At 39.7% G+C, this 20,725-nt stretch overlaps 1 protein-coding gene across 3 annotated transcripts in view; it reads left to right on the forward strand.

Moving 5' to 3' along the window:
• Window positions 1-20,725, forward strand: part of cnot2 (CCR4-NOT transcription complex, subunit 2) — a 143,981-nt gene that overhangs the window by 52,429 nt on the left and 70,827 nt on the right. For all 3 annotated transcript variants that reach the window (XM_078567884.1, XM_078567887.1, XM_078567886.1), the window contains one exon: window positions 18,737-18,859. In XM_078567884.1, coding sequence (XP_078424010.1) covers window positions 18,749-18,859 — 111 coding nt within the window. In that variant the 5' untranslated portion in view covers window positions 18,737-18,748. The remainder of the gene's footprint in view (window positions 1-18,736; window positions 18,860-20,725) is intronic.

Here is a 20,725-nt window from a genome sequence, read left to right on the forward strand (position 1 = left end):
GGTTTTTTACAAAACTAAATTAAACATTTATTAATAGTAGAAAAGATGTTAAGCACATACATAGACCTACAAATAACTACTATAATAACTCCTAAATCCCCTAATTAATCTGACTCCCAGTTACACCTCTTTTAAGGCAGCAGTACAAACAAATACATTTCAATAGACCCAGGCAAAGCACACGGTACCCTGGACAGTGATATTCACTGAGAGTTTTCTTAGCTTTGGCTCCTGTAGATAGCTTGATGCATAGAGGCAGGAGGCTTTTCACACTTGTTAGATCTTAGAATTCCTTCTCCTTTACACATAACCTCATCTCCTTTATACATGTTTCTCCCATTTTAATGTAAATTCCATTGTTCCATTATGTCTTTGCAACTTTACTTTTCTTATAATATAAATCTTTCATAGTACTCATGTTATCAGTAACCTTTGGGAAAAATAAATACACTGTTTGGCTTAGCTTCTTATGGCTAGGTGTAACATCTTACCATCTCTTTGAAATTCAGACTAACTTAATTTATCTAAAGATGCATATGTACCTTATACCTCACATTCTAAAACTTCAGCCATGTTTACATATTTAGCATTTCAAACCTAGCTTCCCTTTTGATAACTCAAAAGCTCCAGAACAGCTGTCTCCAATTCAATTACATCCCCCACCCACACATTCACACAGCGAAACTAATCCAAACTCCACTATTAACCTACCTTTACAATAAATCACAATAATATTATGAAAATTATTATGTTTTCATGACATTAGCCATTATTACTTTACAGGTCTCAGCCTTTGGTTCTATTTAACCTGACTAGACCCCTTCTCAACCCATTAAAATTAGCTCTCTTCAAATTTTGACATCCTACTTTAGGTTGTTATAACTTAATTGAATTCAATTTGAATCACATTTGTGTATCTCCTTGTGATTTAAGATGGTGCTGATGGTTCTTTCCTTTTGTTTTTTTTCGTCAGTTATTTTAATAACTTGCTTAGCTTGATCATTGAGGCTTCACTCAAATAGGCACTGTTGACTAAATTGCCAGATTTCTGAAGGCAGTGACCCAGAATTTGTGGTTGTAACAAAGGTGAAACTGTCGATGCTCACCATTATTACTGTCTAAATTCGACAGCTGCTTCCGGTGTCCCCCATGCATACGGAAATCCAGATGCTGCTGTCACTGATACCCTTGTAATGTGCCGTTGCAGTCTTCATAGATGCAGTCAACACAGAATCAGTGAATTGTCATGAACTTTAACCTTTTACACTATTCTTGCTGTAACAAGGCACTGAAAGTGTTAAGCCCTGTTGACAAGATGCAACTAAGTTTTTAATAGTTTAATAAGCCATAATTACTGCTGAACAACTTCTCAGGCCCTGATAAACTAATGCGATGAGTGTGGAGTCTCATTCACCAGAAGAAAATGTAAAAATTATATTACTTTTAAATTTTCTTTTGAAAGTTTGATATTTCAGATCTTACCTTAGTCCCAAGTGTATGTCCCAACCTTTGCTTTCTGTACAGTGATTAAAATTTAAAGTTTAGTTCATGCCTTTTACTGATTCCTTTGTTGTCTGTGAGAATTCTGCAACCTGATTGGTTTATAAGCCTCCCTGATAACTTCATTGTTGCTGAATGCCATAGGTTCATTATAAATCTGCACCAGATTCAAAGTCCTGTTGGAAGAGAGGTAATTGGCGTTGTAGAACCCAGTATATCTTTGTAGGCAGTTTTTGTCCCCCCAAGTTCAGTGGCAAGCGTAGTCCCTTTGCTGCTAACTGCAAAATGTGGGCCATTCAGTAAAATTTTCATTTAGAATATACCTCTGCATATATTATTTAAAGCTTCTAAACCTAGCTGGCTTTAGTATGTACAGACCATTGTTGTGTTATTTTTTTCACAAAATTAAAATCCATAACCTGTTCGTCTTTTCACAGGTCTATCTGACATTGTAAGGCAGCAATTAAGGAAAATGCTTGATAGACTACACAGGCTTATGCTGCCTGTAATGTGGCTCTCCTAGCTTGGTTTTGTTTTCAAAGTATATTCTGGACACAAACCTGGAATAATGTTCAAATACTGCCAATTTTAGAAGAATAGTGCAGTCAACAACATTATTCCATTTTTTTCAGGTGAAAATCGTTCATTGTGATAAAACTTTCTCTGCATCTATTGTAAATGTTTCTCACCACCTTGTACATTATTTCTGACAAATTGCTGAAATATTAAACTAGGTTCTAAGTTGGTTTGGAGTTTCTTATTTATATATACCAAAGGAATTAAGAGCAGAATCGCATTGAATCAATACTTAGCTTTCCCATTTAGGCTATATTAGAGGAACAGAACTTCTCCAGGAAAGACTTTGTAGCATGCTTTTGGACTGGTAGAAATGGCTTTCTTTTTATTCATTCATGGGATGTGGGTGTCGCGGGCTAGGCCAGCATTTATTGTCAATCCCTAATTAGCATTGGGAAGATGGTGGTGAGCTGCGTTCTTGAACTGCTGCAGTCTGTATGGTGCAGGTATACCCACAGTGCTGTTAGCCAAGGAGATCCAGTGAAGGATCAGCGATATATTTCCGAGTCAGGATGGTGAGTGGTTTGAAGGAGAACTTCCAGGTGGTGGTGTTCCCAGATGTCTGCTGCACTTGTCCTTTTAGATGGTAGTGGTCGTAGGTTTGGAAGGTGCTGTCTCAGGAGTCTTGGTGAGTTGCTGCAGTAGATGGTACACACTGTTGCCACTGTGCGTCAGTAATAGAGGGAGTTAATGTTTGTGGATGGGGTGCCAATCAAGCAGGCTGCTTTGTCCTGGATAGTGTCAAGCTTTTTGAGCGTTGTTGGAGCTGCACTCATCCAGGCAAGTGGGAAGTATTCCACCACACTCCTGACTTGAGCCTTGTAGATGGTGGACAGGCTTTGGGGAGTCGGTAGGTGAGTTACTTGCCTTAGGATTCCTAGCCCCTTTTGTAGCCACTGTATTTATATGGCTGGTTCAGTTCAGTTTCTGGATGTTGATAATGGGGGAATTCACTGATGGTAATGCCATTGAATGTCATGGGGGGATGGTTAGGTTCTCTCTTGTTGGAGATGGTCGTTGCTTAGCACTTGTGTAGCATGCATGTTACTAACCACTTGTCAGTCCAACCTGGATATTGTCCAGGTCTTGTTGCATTTGGACATGGCCTGCTTCGGTATCTGAGGAGTCGAAGATGGTGCTGAACATTGTGCAATCATCAAAGATCATGCCCACTTCTGACCTTATGATGGAATGAAGGCCATTGATGAAGCAGCTGGAGATGGTTGGGTGTAGGACACTACCCTGAGGAACTCCTGCAGTGATGTCCTGAGACTGAGATGATTGACCTCCAACAATCACAACCATTTTCCTTTCTGCTAGGCATGACTCCAAACAGCAGAGGGTTTTCCTCCTGATTCCCAATGACTCGTTTTTCTAGGGCTTCTTGATGCAACACTCGGTCACATGCTGCCTTAATGTCAAGGGCAGTCACTCTCACCTCACCCCTGGAGTTCAGCACTTTTGTCCATGTTTGAACCAAGGCTGTAATGAGGTCAGGAGCTGAGTGGTCCTGGCCGAACCATCACCTTACTGAGTACACCGATGGGGCGGTAATTGGACAGGTTAGATTTGTACTACTTTTTGTGTACAGGACATACCTGGGCAATTTTTCACGTTGCCAGGTGGATGCCAGTTTTATAGCTGTACTGGAACAGCTTGGCTTGGGGCGCAGCATGTACTGGAGCACAGGTCTTCAGTACTATTGCCAGAATATATTGTCAGGGCCCATAGCCGTTGCAATATCCAATGCCTTCAGCTGTTTCCTGACATCACATGGAGTGAATTGAGTTGGCTGAAGACTGGCATCTGTGCTGCTGGGAATCTCTGAAGGAGGTTGGGATGGATCACCCATTGGCACTTCTGGCTGATAATTGTTGTAAGTGCTTCATTCTCATCTTTTGCATTGATGTGCTGGTCTCTTCCATCATTGTTGTTGGGGATATTTATGGAGCCGCCTCCTCCAGATAGTTGTTTAATTGTCCAACACCATTCATGACTGGATGTGGCAGGACTGTAGAGCTTAGATCTGATACTTTGGTTGTGGAATCGCTTAGCTCTGTCTATCGCTTGCTGCTTTGCATACAAGAAGCCCTGTGCAGTAACTTCGCCGGGTTGACACCTCATATTTAGGTATTCCTGGTGCTGCTCCTGGCATGCCTTTCTGCACTCTTCTTTGAACCCTGGCTTGGTGGTAATGGTAGATTGGGGGATATGCTGGGCCATGAGGTTACGGATTGTGGTTGTATACAGTTCTGTTGCTGCCACTGATGGCCAACAGTGCCTCATGGATGCCCAGTTTTGAGTTGCTAGATCTGTTTGAAATTACCCCATTTGGCATGGTGGTAGTGCCACACAACATGATGGAGGGTATCCTCAATGGTAAGATGGGATTTGGCCTTCACAAGGATTGTGCGGTAGTCACTCCTACTGATAGTGTCATGGACAGATGCACCTGCGGCAGGCAGGTTGGTGAGGATGAGGTCAAGTATTTTTTTCCCTCTTGTTGGCCCCCTCACCTGCCGCAGACCCAGACTAGCAGCTATGTCCTTTAGGACTCGGCCAGCTCGGCCTGTAGTGGTGCTACTGAGTTCTCTTGGTGATGGGCATTGAAGCCTTGCACCATTCTGCGCCCATGCCGCCCTCAGTGCTTCCTCTAAGTGGTGTTCAACATATAGTAGTACTGATTAATCGGCACTGAGGGAGGGCGGTATGTGGTAATCAGCAGGAGGTTTCCTTGTCTATGTTTGACCATGAGTCTTCGTGGGGCCCGGAGTCTATGTTGAGGGCTCCCAGGGCAACCCCTAACTATATACCACTGTGCCAGCACCTCAGCTGAGTGTATCCTGCTAGTGGGACAGGACATACCCAGTGATGTGGTATCTGTGACATTATTTGTAGGTTATGATTCTGTAAATATGACTGTCAGGCTGTTGCTTGACTAGTCTGAGACAGCTCTCCCAAGTATGGCACAAGCCCCCAGATGTTAGTAAGGAGGACTTTGCAGGGTCCACAGGGCTGAGTTTGCCATTGTTGTTTCCGGTGCCTAGGTTGATGCAAGGTGGTCTGTCCGATTTCATCCCCTATTGACTTTCTAGCGGTTTGATACAACTGAGTGGCTTGCTAGGCCATTTCAGAGGGCATTTAAGAATCGGCCATATTGCTGTGGATCTGGAGTCACACGTAGGCCAGAGCGGGCAAGGATAACAGATTTTCTTCCCTGAAGTACATTAGTGAACCAGATGGGCTTTTTACGACAATCGACAATGGTTTCACAGTCACCATTAGACTCTTAATTCCAGATTTTTATTGACTGAATTCAAATCCCACCATCTGCCGTGTGGGTCCTGGTGGGTCTCCAGAGCATTACCTTGGATCTCTGACCACTAGTCTAGTGACAATGCCACTACGCCATCGCCTCCCTTGAAAAATCTAGGAAGATTTGTAAGACGTTGGATTTTGAATTAAGAACTTGTTATATTACTGTTTTGTATGGAGCCAACTTGCAATATATATGAGGCAGCAGAAGTGTCTCCAGACTCACTAAGATGCACTTAGTGAAATGGGTTTCTACAGGTCCGCTGAAAGCACTGAGAGCAGCAGTAAATATAAACCAGCACTACTGGCCATAATTTTGTTGTGATAGCGGTTTCCAAAGTAAGTGTGCTCTTAGTATGTATTTCACCGGCAAGTGAGTGTAAAGCATGTCAGTCGTAACTTTTTGTATTATAGAGCTGCTTCGAGTAGTCCCAAGTGATCTTCCAAATGTTGTCACTAGTATCTGTATATCATCTTTGGCTTTAATACTTAATCAGTTTGTTTTGTTCCTTCCATGTTTCAAGTGAAAATTCTTAATGAATATTTTTCATGAGTTCCCAGCTTTATTTTGTTGCTTTATTTTACTAGCCTTCAGATGGTGTTGCTTATTAATCCTTTTCCCCCTCTCATATACAGTTGGTCACTGGTTCAGTTTTATGTCTGTGGTTTGACTACAAAAGACAGATAGGTAGTTTCTTGCAAGGCAGGAGGACAAGCTTCCTCTTTTTATTTCACTGCTTCCTGTCAGTTACAGGTGATCCTGCAGTAGTGCCGCATCAGAGGGAACAGTTTCTAACAATTGTTTAAATTTCCCTTTCTTTTCACTAGTTAGCGATAAGAGATTCTGTGATATAGTCCCACAAGCACGGACAGTACTCTGGTATCTTGTTAAAGGTGTAAATTACTTACAACTGAAATTTCATCTTAGATTTTCTATCTCTTAGTAAAATACTTGATAAATTTCTTTAACACCACCTGGAAATGCCCCTCCAAGTCATTCACCATCCTGACTTGAAAATATATCGCCGTTCCTTCACTGTCACTGGGTCAAAATTCTGCAACTCCCTTCCTAGCAGCATTGTGGGTGTACCTACATCACATTGACTGCAGCAGTTCAAGAAGGCAGCTCACCACCACCTTCTCAAGGGCAACTAGGGATGGGCAATAAATACTGGCCCAGCCAGAAGCCCACATCCGTGAATGAATAAAAAAAACCCTCCTGTTTAAGCCTTGTGTAAACCACTTTTCGTAAAAACAATTGTCTTTGTAGCAGTTTATGTAATGGGTGCAAAAGCTGCTTCTGCCTTTAAACCTTTTTTTCATTTTAATGAAAGGAAGTAATAATGTTAAAAAGACAAGTTAAAGGCACGCTATCAGAACTCATGCAGCGTCCGCAACAAAGTAGATTATTTGAAGGTGTAAATGGATGTAAATGGATATGATTTAATTGCCATTGCAGAGACATGGTTACAGGGTGACCAAGACTGGGAACTTAATATTCAGGGATATTCGTCATTTAGAAAGGATAGGCAGAGGGGAAAAGGAGATGGGGTTCACTGTTAATAAGGGACGAGATCAGCCCATTAGTGAGAACGGATCATAGATTGAAGGATCAAGACGTAGAATCAGTTTGGGTAAAGCTAAGAAACAGCAAGGGGCAGCAAACATGGGAGGGAGTTGTTTACAGGTCACCAAACTGTACTGGTGATGGTTGGGCACAGTGTAAATTAGGAAGTTAGAGCTGCATGTAACATGGGAAATAATGGGTGACTCCAATTTACATATAGACTGGGTAAAACTAATTAGCACTAATGCTGTGGAGGATGTCTTCCTGGAATGTGTACAAGATGGGTTTCTGAAGCAGTACATTGAGGAACCAACTAGGGATCGGGCTATTTCAGATTTAGTATTATCTAATGAGAAAGGGCTGATTAATAACCTTGCTGCAGAGGAGCCTTGAGGAAATAATTGCCATAATATGATAGAGTTTTACATTAAGTCTGAAAATGATTGAGTTCATTCTGAAGCTAGGTCCTAAATCTGAACAAAGGGAATTATGAAGGTATAAGGGGCAAGTTAGCTATGGTGGATTGCGAAAATACATTAAAAGATTTGATGGTAGACAGACAATGGCTAGTATTTAAAGAAGTATTACATGGTCGACAACAAATATTCCTCTAAGACACAAAAACCCAACGACAAACCCACCCACAAAGGTGAATCAACCGTGACTAACAAAAGAAGTTAAAGATTGCATTAGATCAAAGGAAGCGGTTTATAAGATTGCCAGAAAAAGCAGTAAGCCCATGGATTGGGAGCAATTCAGAATCCAGCAAAGGTTGACCAAGAAACTGAGAAAGGGAAAAGATAAAATGAATGCAAGCTAGCAAGTAACATAAAGGCAATCTGTAAACACGTCTTTAGGTATGTGAAAAGGAAAAGATTAGCAAGGACAAATGTAAGTCCATTACAGGTGGAGACAGGAGAAATTATACTGGAAAATATGAAATGGCAGAGAAACTAAACAATTACTTTGTGTCTGTCGTCTCGGAGGAAGGCATAGAAAATCTACCAGAGATAGTAGGAAAACAAGGGACCAGTGAAAATGAGGAACAGAAAGAAATTAGTATTAATAAAGAGGTAGTACTCAAAAAATTAATTGGATTAAAGGTTGATAAATCACCTCGACAAGATGAGATGCATCCCAGAGTGCTGAAGGAGGCTGCTATAGAGATAGTGGATGCATTGGTGGCTATCTATCAAAATTCTTCAGATTCTGGCAAGGTTCCTGCAGACAGGAAAGTAGGAAATGTAGCCCCACTATTTAAGAAGGGAGGGAAAGAGAAAGCTGAGAACTCCAAACCTGTTAGTTTGACATCAGTGATAGGGAAAATATTAGAATCTATTATAAAGGATGTGATAACTGGACGCTTGGAAAATAATGATATGATGGGGCAGAGTCAACATGGATTTATGAAAGAGAAATCATGTTTGACAAACCTGTTGGAGTTTTTTGAGGATGTTACTTGTAGCATAGATAAAGGAGAACCAGTGGATGTGGTGTATTTGGATTTTAAGAAAGCTTTTGAAAAGGTCCCACACGTTTTAGTAAACAAAATTAGAGCCCATGGGATTGGGGATAATATACTGCTATGGATTGAGAATTGGTTAACAGACAGAAAACAAAGTGTCGGAATAAACGGGTCATTCTCAGGATGGCAGGCTGTTACTAGTGTGTTACTGCAAGGATCAGTGCTTGGGCCACAGCAGTTCACAATCTATATAAATGATTTGGGGACCAAATGTAATATTTCCAAATTTGCTGATGACACAAAATTAGGTGGGAATGCAAGTTGTGAGGAGGATGCAAGGAAGCTTCAAGGGGAGTTGGACAGGCTAAGTGAATGACAGATGGAATATAATGTGACTAAGTATGAGGTTATCCACTTTGGTAGAAAAAACAGGAAGGCAGAGTATTTCTTAAATGGTGAAAGGTGGGAAAGTGATGATGTCCAAAGGGATCTGAGGGTCCTTGTTCATGAGTCACTAAAAGCTAGCATGTAGGTGCAGCAGGCAATTAAGAAGACAAATGGTATGTTGGCCTTCATTGCAAGGGGTTTTGAGTACTGGAGTAAAGATGTCTTGCTGCAATAGAGCCTTGCTGAGACCACATTTGGTGTATTGTGTACAGTTTTCGTCCATTATCTAAGGAAGGATATATTTTCCATCAACGGAATGCAAAGAAGGTTCACCCTTGGGATAGTGGTATTGTCTTATAAGGAGATATTGATGAAATTGGGTCTGTATTCTCTGGACTTTCAAAGAATGAGAGGTGATCTCATGGAAACTTACCGAATTCTTACAGGGTGGATGTGGATAGGATGGTTTCCCTGGCTGGTGTGTCTAGAACCAGAGAACACAGTCTCAGAATAAGGGGCAGGCCATTTAAGACTGCGAAGAGGAGGAATTTCTTCAGTCAGAGGGTGGTGAATCTTTGGAATTCTCTACCACAGAGAGCTGTGGAAGTTCAGTCTTCGAGCATTTTCAAGATCGAAATTGATTGATTTATGGGTACTAATGACATCAAGGGATATGGGGATAGTGGGGAAAATGGCATAAGAGATAGATGATTAGCCATGATCTGTTTGAATGGCGGAACGAACTTGACGGGCTGAATGGCCTATTCCTGCTCCTATTTCTTAAATCCATGCGTTCCAAAGAAGTTGTGTATGTCAGATAAATGTTGTAATCCAGTGTCTTTTTCCAAATTGCACAATAATGTAAAACGACAGTAATATCGGAGGTGGGGCTGTCTGAGTGTTCTCTGTTCATGGTAATTAGTTCATGCTGTTAAATTTTCTTTAATTTCCTGATTGACAAATAATAAAATGATGGTACAGTATCTGAACACACATCAATCTAAATTAAATAATTGCATTAAAAACCAATGACATTTTTAAGAGCACATACTCTTAGGTGGCACGATTCCTGAATCTCAGTTTGCAGCAAAGTTCTTCATTGTGTGCTAATTCTGTAGCAATTTGTAAATATATTACAGAATTCATTTTTTTATCAATACATATGCAAGTACTGCAGAAACAAGTAATAAATTGCAGTCTTTCATATATTATCTGATAGCTTTGCCCACATACTTACATGATAAATTTTTCCAAAATGAACAACAACTAATGCAGATTTTTGGGGGTCTGTAAAAGATTAAAACAGCCAGACCTTGTTAGAGATTTATGTCATTACTCAGTGAAAATTATATCCATAAAGAAAAGTTGTAATGAAACAGCTGCTCACATAACGATCTGGCTTGAAATAAATTTGTCCCACTTTTATTTTGTTTGAATGAGCGACAATACAGAATGCTGATGCCAATAAAAAAGATATTCCGAAAGATATTAAAACTGCCATTATGCTGTCCAACACTTTTTTTAAAACTTTAAATGCTTACTGGTACACTAAGTTTTTTTTAAAAATGTCTACACTTGTGAGACTCATCAATCAATGAGTACCAGGGTTGGTACAAACCTGCTTCCACACCTCTGAAACAACCAATAATAAATATGAAAGAGTGGCTCAGGTCAACTTAGCCTCATTGAGGACAAAAATGGATTCTTTATTTAAGATGCAATTCCTTTTCCTGTCACCTCATCATGTTAAAAATGATGCACTTGTTGTTCTCTGATTATAGTGTTGATACCCTTTTAAAAGATTTATAATTAAGTGCATACGTAAAATGAAACAGTGTGTTCTGTTGTCCTTGGTGCTTTCCAGTATCTCAGCAACAAAGAGCACAGGCAAGGTCAGCCTACCTAGCCCTTCATTTTAGAACACAGATTTTAGAACAAACCTCCATGGGGTCTGGAGCCATATATAAAGGGACCAAAGATCAGACACTGCTGCTCCTTCTCCCCCACAAACTTGTTGATCATTAAAATGAACATTACATAAATCTGCATTTTGGCGAGATGACTGTTAATTGTTTTGTATTTTCCAGTTCACTGTAACAGCAGGAGAAAATAACCTTGTAATCTCTATATTCATAATGGTGGTTCTTAAACACCAGATGGCTCCTTTTAAAAGCTTAGCAGGAAAGAAAGATGATAAAGGATCAAGAAATAGGTGGGTTAGTTAGTCAGGAAGAGAGATTATAAGGGATTATGAAATGACAGGTGGGTTGGATAGATTTTGCACATCAATTTTCATAAATGAAGACTATAGTCAAATTTGAGACTCAAACCATTTTGTTCACAGTCTACAATTTTTGACATATATATTTAGTGTTTTTAATGTAACAGTCCCAATCATAGAAAATGGGCACCCAGCAGTCAGAGAAGAGTTACTGGCAGTGACTAAAGGCATCGTCAAGGAAGGTAGGTCTCGGGACGATTTTGAAGCCAGAAACAGAGGTAGGAAGATGGATGAGTTTAGGGAGAAAGCTCAAGTGTACTTCCTAGATGGCTCTGAGTTTTGCTGTGGATTGTGGAAGAAAGGTAGGGAGGAATACTAAGAAGGCCAGAGTTAGAGAAAAAGAAAGTACACTGTCACCCATAAAGTTGCTCGAGTTGCAGGGATAGGATGGTCTTTGTGATGATGAGGATTATGAGATTGGATGCACAACTTGATGTCAAGTAGACCATGATGGCATACAGTTTGATTCAACCTGATTGTGTGGCTGTGAGTGGAATGGAAGCAATGGCAAAGGGTTGAAGATAATGGCTTTAGTTTTCCCAATGTTTACTCAGTCAAGATTGGATGTCAACTGTGCAGTTGAGAAGTTGAGGCTTGTAGACGTGTTATAAAAATTAAAATTCATAGAATTAAGTATATAGATGTAATGGGATATACATTAGAATTTTAAGGACGACAAAGGAGTTGGGGAGGGCTCTGGTAAATATTTTTAGCAGCTGCACATGAAAATTGGAGGCTTGGAAATATTCATTTAGGAGGGGTTGGGGGTAAGGAACAGGAGTGAAGCTGTGCAGTATAGAACAATTAGGCCAACTTGCAGTAGAGAAAATGAATGGGCGTTACACACCATGCATATTTGAAATGGCGGAGGCCATACATAGTAGGTGGCATGGATTCAAATGCATTAGTTCACTACACATTAGTTTTGAATTTTTTGAGAAGGGAACTGAACCTGGACAACTATGGTGAACAAAGAGCAGTTTACTGTCCAACAAAACTATCGCAATAAGAACAAAGTGTCTCCACTGGCAGGAGGGTTGGTAACCAGATGACAAAGATTTAAGGTAATTGGCAAAAGAACAAAAGGCAAGATGAAGAGAACATTTTTTAGCACTGAGTTGTTATGATCTGCAATATGCTGCCTGAAAGGATGGTGGAAGACGATTCAATAGTAACTTTCAAAAGGGTATTGGGTAAACAGTGATCCAGTGGCTACAGTTTACTTGGATCTGTAAAGCCACTTGTTAAAGTTTTGCACCTGTGTTTGGCCCCAGTTGTTCAATAGTTATAGGTGATGTGGAGAATAGCACTACTTGTAATATAACATTTGCTGAGGCCAGTTGCCAAATTTAAAGGGAAATAGCTTTTAAAAAATCTTGATCTATAGAGTAGATTAGCTACAGATTGACAGGTGCCAATTCATGTAGTAGATGTAAGTTAAAGCATGTTTGAAGAGGAAATTCCAAGCAGACATATCTTCAACCCAAGGCCATCATTTTAAATATGATTGGATCGAGCAGCCTCAACTATGCTTTCCTGTCCACCTGCATCCTGACCCAGTTTCTTGAGCAGTGTAAGACTGAGCCCGTGCAGTACTGTTATTCTTGACTCTGTTGTTGACATAGTCAAGTGATGTATTGAAGGAAGCCAGGCCAAATTGTACGAGGGAATCAATTATTAAAACAAAAATGTAAAAGTTGTTCGTATTCCTTGGCTGTAACATGCATCGTAATAAATACAATATTCTAAGATACCATGAACTGATTTGCAGTGTCTTTTAAATTAATTTTATTTTTAAAAGAACACATTTTCTTTTCTTAAAGTCTTTGACCTTTTAATTGACTGGTTGATTGGTGGTTGTGACAGAAAATCTATTATCTTTTTCTGTGAATTATTTTTGCTGCTTTAGAATAAAGTACCTCAGCAAATATTGAATGCCGTGGTGACCATTAGTTGGCTACTGGGGATAGAGTCTGCTTGTCTTAAGATGTGCCTAAATTTTTCTGTCTCTAATTTTCTTCTGAAATTTGAATTGGAGCTATCCTGCAATCTCATTTCTGAGAGCAGAAATCAATTGCCATAAATATATGGGAAGTATTCCAGGATGATAATGACAACAGTGTAAAATTGGGTAGTGCATAGCAATGGATTATAAGTTTTCCTTACTATATTTAATCTGCCTAATTTACAGTCTTCTATCACTGGGATTTGAGCAAAGATGGAGCTAATTTTTATTAGTGGGAGAATGGAAAACCTCCCAAACATGCAGGCATCTTTGCTATTACAATATACAGTGTAAAAATAAAAACCTGTCAATGTTAGCTGTTGTTATGATCTCTGTAGAGGCCTATAATTTTTAAAAAGAGATTCAAACTTCCAGTTATTAGCTGAAAGAATAACACAACAAGATTTCACATTTTAAAGCTTCTACTGGAACAAATGACTAAAAATAACTATTGACTAAATACTTTCTTTTCCTTAGGCAACTTAGACTTTAAACGACAGAAAATGATGTTCCCCTTTTATACTTAATACCCATTGCACTCGCCACGGAAATATAGTACTTTTAGCAAACAGTCCATGGTTGCTTCCAGCTTCCAATGGATTCCTGTATCCCTGTTTCGCTGAGTAGTAACTTTGAGTCACCGTCTCCAGGCGCTTTCCTCAGTTTTCTGAGAGTTTCTTAAATCCACCGCCAGTAGTAAAGCCTGTTCTGATTCTTCTTCTTCCTCCTGGCCATACCAAAACAAATCTCCTGGAATTCTTAGAATGCCGCAGGATGCGTTTCTTCAACTAGAAACTGTCTCCCTTCTGCATCTGACTGTAGGGTAGCTCACAAAGCCAAGCAGCTTCATCTCACTGCTGACCATACAGAACTGCTGACTGTCTGTGATATTCGTTGATTTGTAGGGAATCCTGTAACCTGATCTTAAAAATGGCTTTCTCTTCCCTATGCCAATGTGAAACACATTAGCCTTGTATCTAGGTGGAAATGCTAATTAGCTATCCTTGATCTCAACTCCCTTTCATCTTAGAAGTAAATGTATGGTTTACAGCACAACTGTTTACAACCCAATAGCTACAGCACCTTTCTGGGACTTTGGGAGATTCATTGTAAACTCACAGACTGCTGCCATTGTATCCAAGTGTAAATACCTTGCTCCCCCTTCTTAGTAAAACAGTGTTAAGTCTTCCTTTGATCTCTAGCGATCAAACCACCTATGCTTGCTGTCAGGCAGACTTCAGAACATATGACCCCATTAATTTACCCTAAATTTAAAGCTACAATCCCAAAATATAATAATCTTATAAACCTCATAATTTTAACACTGTGCAGACTGTTAACTCAGTGTACCAGCTACCTTGAAAACAATATCTGCTACCTTAATGCTTTTGGATAGAAGTGGTAATTGGGTTGTCTGTCTCCAAGAGAGATGACACCCAGGTGTCTGTGTCAAATACCTGCATGCAAATCTCTAGCATGACCAGACAGCTGAGCCACTCCTTTTTAGTAAGCTGCTTTGTAACATGTACTCATCCTACTCCTTGATATAGTATAAGGACTTTCTATAAACTGAATTGTCCTATGTTTTCTCACAAGAATTGTTGAGAATTTAAGGGTCCTGGTCCTTGCTGAAGATTGGTTGGTATATCAACCAATTTGAGTTCCAAGACATTTGGCTATCGCATCAGATTGTGAGAATGGATTTTTGAAAAAGTTTTTCGGGAAATATTCTGTGAAGAAGTGTGTGTGTGTGTGTGTGAGAGAGAGAGAGAGAGATTTAATTACGCTGGGTTACTAGAGACATCTTGTCTGGGAGGTTACAGCATGAAAGGATACAGTTGTTAGATGTGCATTTGTAATAAGGTATTATGGTGGGTTTGAGGTATAAGTAAATAAGTTGGACCTAACATTTACATTTTTAGATAAGTTGAGAGTTCATTTGAATATCAAAGGGAAGTCAGAGTTGACGAGAAACATTTCTGCATCTTACGGGAGTTCCATGGGTAAATGTAAGTAGGTATATTACATTTTATTGACCCGAAAGCAGAGACAAAATAGAAACGTGAAAGATTTTATATTTGGAAGGATTTGAGTTTCAAAGCAGTGTGAGAACAATGGAAACTGAGATGAAAGGGGGAAAAAGATATTTCAGAGTTACTGTGGAGAGCTTAGGGGTTGGCCTTTGGCTGTGTGAGGAAGATCTCCTGGAAACAGCTCTAGGCTGGGAGAAGATGCAATTTGACTCTGCCATCCAGTCAAGCCAGAAAAATCTTTGGCTGGAAAAAGGAGTCTTGCTCTGAAGTCTTGGGTTTCCACAGCAGAATGGAAGAGAATTTAAGAGGTCATGTGGTATGCCTTTATTAAAGCTACAATGGTTTGCCTTGAGTAATGTTACTGGATTTTTATAGTTAAATATCTATAAGGGAGTGTTGCCTGGAAGATGTTTACTTGTGGGTCTGACCAAGTAGGGAGTCTTGGGGAATGTTTTGTAAGGCTAATTTTAACTGTGTAACTGTAATCTTGTGTGCCTAAGTTTTCTTTTCTTCATGTTAATGAACTTTTAATTTTTAAAATCGCAAAACTGCCACTGGACTTGAGATCAGTATGTTTTCTTCTCGTTTTCAGAATACAAAAAAAATTATGGCCCGTAAGTCAAGTTTCTCTCTGGGATTTGGTTTGTTCAGCAATTAACACCTGCTGTGGTCATAACAGGATAAAGTCTTTATACTTGTTCAGCCAATCAACCTTGATTTTAATACTCCTAGCAATGAGATATGAATTACATGGTGTTGGTATAAAACCCAGGATGAATGCAATATAATTCAATGAACGACCTGGAAAATTAAGTGCTTGTATTTTGCAGCAAAGTGTAGAAAGATATTGAATGGTCTCCATTGGTATAGCATTCCAGTTTTCAAAGATGGATACATCTACTGATGCCTATTTTGAATGACACATGATCCATAATTTCTGGTTTGATTTGGAAATTTGGCAGTGCTGTGGTCTTGAATACAGTGTCTCCGAGCAGTTCCATATATATAATCCATTCGTAATAGCACCAGATGTACCTACACCGGATGGATTGCAGAAGTTCAATAAAGAGACTCACCATCGCTTTCTCAGGGGCATTAGGGAATGGCCTTGCCAATGATGCTCACGTCCCATAAAAGAATTTTTTAAAATCCACCCCCCCCCCTGCCCCCACCACTAATTGCCTGCAGGTGCTCATGATGGAGTAGGTATCTGATTCTGATTAATTTTTATATTTCCAAGGGAAAGAACTTTGGTTCTGTTCATTGCCATTCATGCTGGAATTCATTTAGTTCCAGGACAGGTCTGAGTTGCTTTCTAATGATTGAAAATGCAGATACCTTGTGCTGATTACACAATACTTTTGTGAATGTTGATTGAAAAAACTGATCGTAAAAAGCTGTTGGACATTAGAATGAGTTATTAGATCATTGGAGTTCTATGGATGGTGTTATCTGCTGTATTTCCTGAATCCATGGATATCTTTAAACCTTTGAGGACAAGGACACTTATAAGCAGTTATTTTGTCTTTTAATCTATTGAGTTATGTGAGGAACAATTTTGCTATATGAACTAAATGAGCCTGAATGCCCAAATTTTCCTTCAAGATTGTAGAAGATGAATTCAAAAGCAAAATGCTGCGAATGCTGGAAATCTGACCTGGAGCATTAACTCCCAAACCTACCTCCCGGGGGGGGCAGTTTGGCAGGGCAGTGGCAGGTGGGGTCGGTAAAATTGGGCGTCATGGAGATGGCACCATGCCCATCGTCCACCTGCCTCTGCTGGGATTTTTTTCCAAGGCGGGGAGGAGTCAGAGGTCCTGCATGCACGTGGATCAATTGCGGTCTTGCTGCCGCTGGGATTTTACCCAGGACGGGATGTGTCCAGATCATGAGGGCTGAGGGTGGAGTGTCCCTCCAGTCATCCTGTGCCCAACGGGGGGGCCCCCCAAGATAGTTCGCCCCATCTCTCTCATTGCGACCTGCCAGCCTGGCCACCTGCCACACCCCAAACTTAGCTCCATGTCTTGGTTCATGGCAACTCTTCTTCGGGGCCTACTTGTAGTCCCGGAAGTGGCCACCATTCCTGGGGATGCTGCAGGGTTTAGGGATGACTATCAGCTCTTCCCAGATGGGAGTGAAAATACTGCCTCAAGCCAGTTAATGGTCTAACAGCTAATAAATGACTATGGGCAACCCAGCCAAGCTGAGGGGGATGGCTTGCACCTCCCCCACCCTGACCCCCCCCCCCGCCCCCCCAGGTTGAGAAGCCACTGTCTCCAAGTAAAATTCCAGCCCCTCTCTCCAGTGATGCTGCTTGACCTGCTGAATACTTTTAGCATTTTCTGTTTTTATTATTGGAGAAAATAACTCTTGATAACTCACGAAAAGAAACTTGTGCTCCTAATTCAGCTCACGAACTTTTCTTTATGCTTCAGACTATAACTTTCCTTGTTGATAGTTATTGGATTTTTTGTTTATTTATATCAATAAAAAGTGCATTAATTAAGGGCTTTTTATAGCAATGCAAGTGATGGAGCTGTGGCTTTTACTTGTAATGAAATGGAAAGTTATATAACTCTGTTTGTGCACCTAAAGGGCATTACTGTGTCCTCTAAGTGTTTGTGTGATTTTTAATAATTGGAAATAACTAACGTGCAAAAATGTGGTTCAACACAAGTTGGCACAATGCTTTCACTTTTTATAAATGGTGGGTTATTGTAATGGCTTCTCGCACAGTTGAGGTTTTCCTGTTTTATACTAGACTTTTCAAGGTGAAGGTGCCCCCAAAAATTGCTTCCCTTTCCTTCTCGTTCTCCATCTGTGGTTTATTGGCTTAACAAATAGCTTGAGGCAGATCAGTTTGTACATTTCAACATTTCAGTACTTTTAAATTTCAGGGCTGTTGTACCATTAAGTGTCTTTCATCAACAAAATTATTCATTCAAAGATTGTCGTTTACCATGATAGAAAACAATATAAGCTAGTAAAATCTGATTATATCTGAACTTTTCAAATTCATTAAAACATGGAGATTATCTGAAGATTAAAATACTTATATATTCTTGAAATTTTAATTACTGTTGTATATTCCTGCATCTCATTTGCCACTCAATAATTCTGTTAATGAGAGCAAAGGCAAACCCAGGGTTTCCATCAGATCATTTGTACTCATGGTCCATCTTTTGCTTGGACTTTTACTTATTGCTACAGTGTTGTTATTAGGATTTCACTCAAATGTAATGGTGGGTTTAGGTAGCTTTGTAGGTATATTTTTCACTGAGTGTTCAGAAACCATAATCATTGTGTGAAACTTTTGTACTACGTATTCTTGAACTTAAAACATCCCGCCATGCAAGAATTTTTTTCCCTTTTGTCTTCGGTTGTATATGGAGCATTTTGGCTATGGAGCACCGGGGTCAAATGATAATTGTGGCAAAAAACACTTATAGATGAATAAGCATATCATTGAACAAGAAGCACATGGGTATGAGCATGAAAGCATTTTGGATAGAAATATAATATTTTTCTTGTAGATTTTTTGCATCAATGCACAAAATGGTGTCAAAAACGTCTGAAGAAAAAAATATTTTCTTTATTTTTGAAATAGGTGACAAACAGCATGTTTGGTGCTGCGAGAAAGAAGTTTGTAGAGGGAGTGGAGAGTGATTACCATGATGAAAGTCTGTATTACAGCCAGTCTTCAATGTTCCCTCATCGAACAGAAAAAGATGTAAGTAAATGTTTATATATCTAGAATTAAATGCTTGCAGTGAGTGATTCAGAGAACATCAGCAAAATTTAAGCATTATTTAAAGATCTATTAAGCTCAGACTCCCTTGACTGCACAGTAAATTACACTCCATCCCATATGGTATTTAATTCTGTGTTCTCCCATTTTAGGTTCTGTCTTAAGAGCTGAATATGCACAATACATTCTGTGCTTATTAAGATCCCATGAATGAAAGGAGTGTGTTATAACACTTCTTTATATGATCTCTAAAGGGTTATCAGTGACAGTTACAAATGGACTACATCTTTGCAAGTTTTAAATATACTAGTAGATTTGCTGTATTCACACGACTAACATCTACATAAACACGAGTTTCTGTATACTTCGTTTGCAGTCCTCTTTGAAGTACCCTTTCTGTCAGATAGAATTGTGCTTAAATATGCATTAATGATTTATTTGGTCATCCAGTCTCTCTTTCTTTTTCCAGGTGTTCCTTGTCTATTGTCTTTACTGAAATATCTTCCTCATTTACTCTTCACAGAGTGATAATTCACCTTCTGTGACATCCAAGTTCCTACTGCCACTGCTTCTCTTTCCATGCTGCCCTACGGTTGTCAGTTAATCTCACCTTCCATCAATATCCAAAGCAAATTTTCAAAGTCTGGACAGGTTATCTCTGACCACTTCATTGTTTTCCTGTACAGCAGCATTCCCTGTTCACCTCTGAGCTCCTCTGCCATCACCCCCTAATCATTGAAAAAATGCCTAATCTCTAAGTCTTAATTCCCAAGTTCTTCTCCTGTTGATGGCCCTCATTTCTTTTGTCTGTGTTCTCGTTCTCACATTATCCTTTGTGGTATCATGCCCCTGCTGCACCAAATTTCATTCCACTTCTTATAACCTGTCCCTATCCTTAAATGATATTACTGAAAACTTTCCCATATTATTCTCACTTCCAAACTTTCACAGTGCCCTCCAAGATGGCTTTTTGAGCTCCGCCCAACATAATCTGGAACCCCTCAACATTGCTGCCTACCGTCTATTCCATACCAAAATTCCTACTCAACTATCACCCCTATCTGAGAGACTTCCAGTGCACCAATTTTGACATTCCCATTCTTGGGTATGAACTCCTCTATGGTTTCAATCCAACTTACCTCAGCAACTTCCTGCATTCTTCTGTTCTTGTCTATGCTACTATTGTGTACAGAACCCCTGGTAGCAGCTGTTACGTGATAAATTATATAAATGCAGAAATTAAACCAGCCATCTTTAATAGAGTTGGATAAGCAGGCAAGCACATATCAGAAAGACTGTGAATTTCTTGAGTGTGTTCAAGATATATATTAATATCTTGTGTGAGGGAGAAAAGAGTTGTATATCTGAATTTGCAGTTGACAGTATAGGGGCTAACCGTGGCTCTCAAGAACCAAAGCACCACTTTCTCACCTTTATATTCTAACCCCTTTGAGATAAAGGCCAACATTCCATTAGCTGTTCCTGTACACCAGCTTTTAGAGATCTGTGAAAATCTATGACCTCATAAAATGTCCTTAAATGGGAGTCTTGGATGTCACAGAAGGTGAATTATCACTCTGTGAAGAGTAAATGAGGAAGATATTTCAGTAAAGACAATAGACTAGGAACACCTGGAAAAAGAAACAGAGACTGGATGACCAGATAAATCATTGATGCATATTTAAGCATAATTCTATCTGACAGAATATATATTGACGGCACAGTAAGTGGTGCAGATGGAACCAGGAAGTTACAAAGTGACACACTAATTGAGCGGGGAAACAATGGCAGACTAAGTTCAATATATCAAAAGTGCAAGGCCATCTACTTTGTATTTGTCAAAGACAA

The sequence above is a fragment of the Cetorhinus maximus genome, chromosome 22 (genome assembly GCF_964194155.1).
Source record: "Cetorhinus maximus chromosome 22, sCetMax3.hap1.1, whole genome shotgun sequence".
Classification (NCBI taxonomy): Eukaryota; Metazoa; Chordata; class Chondrichthyes; order Lamniformes; family Cetorhinidae; genus Cetorhinus; species Cetorhinus maximus.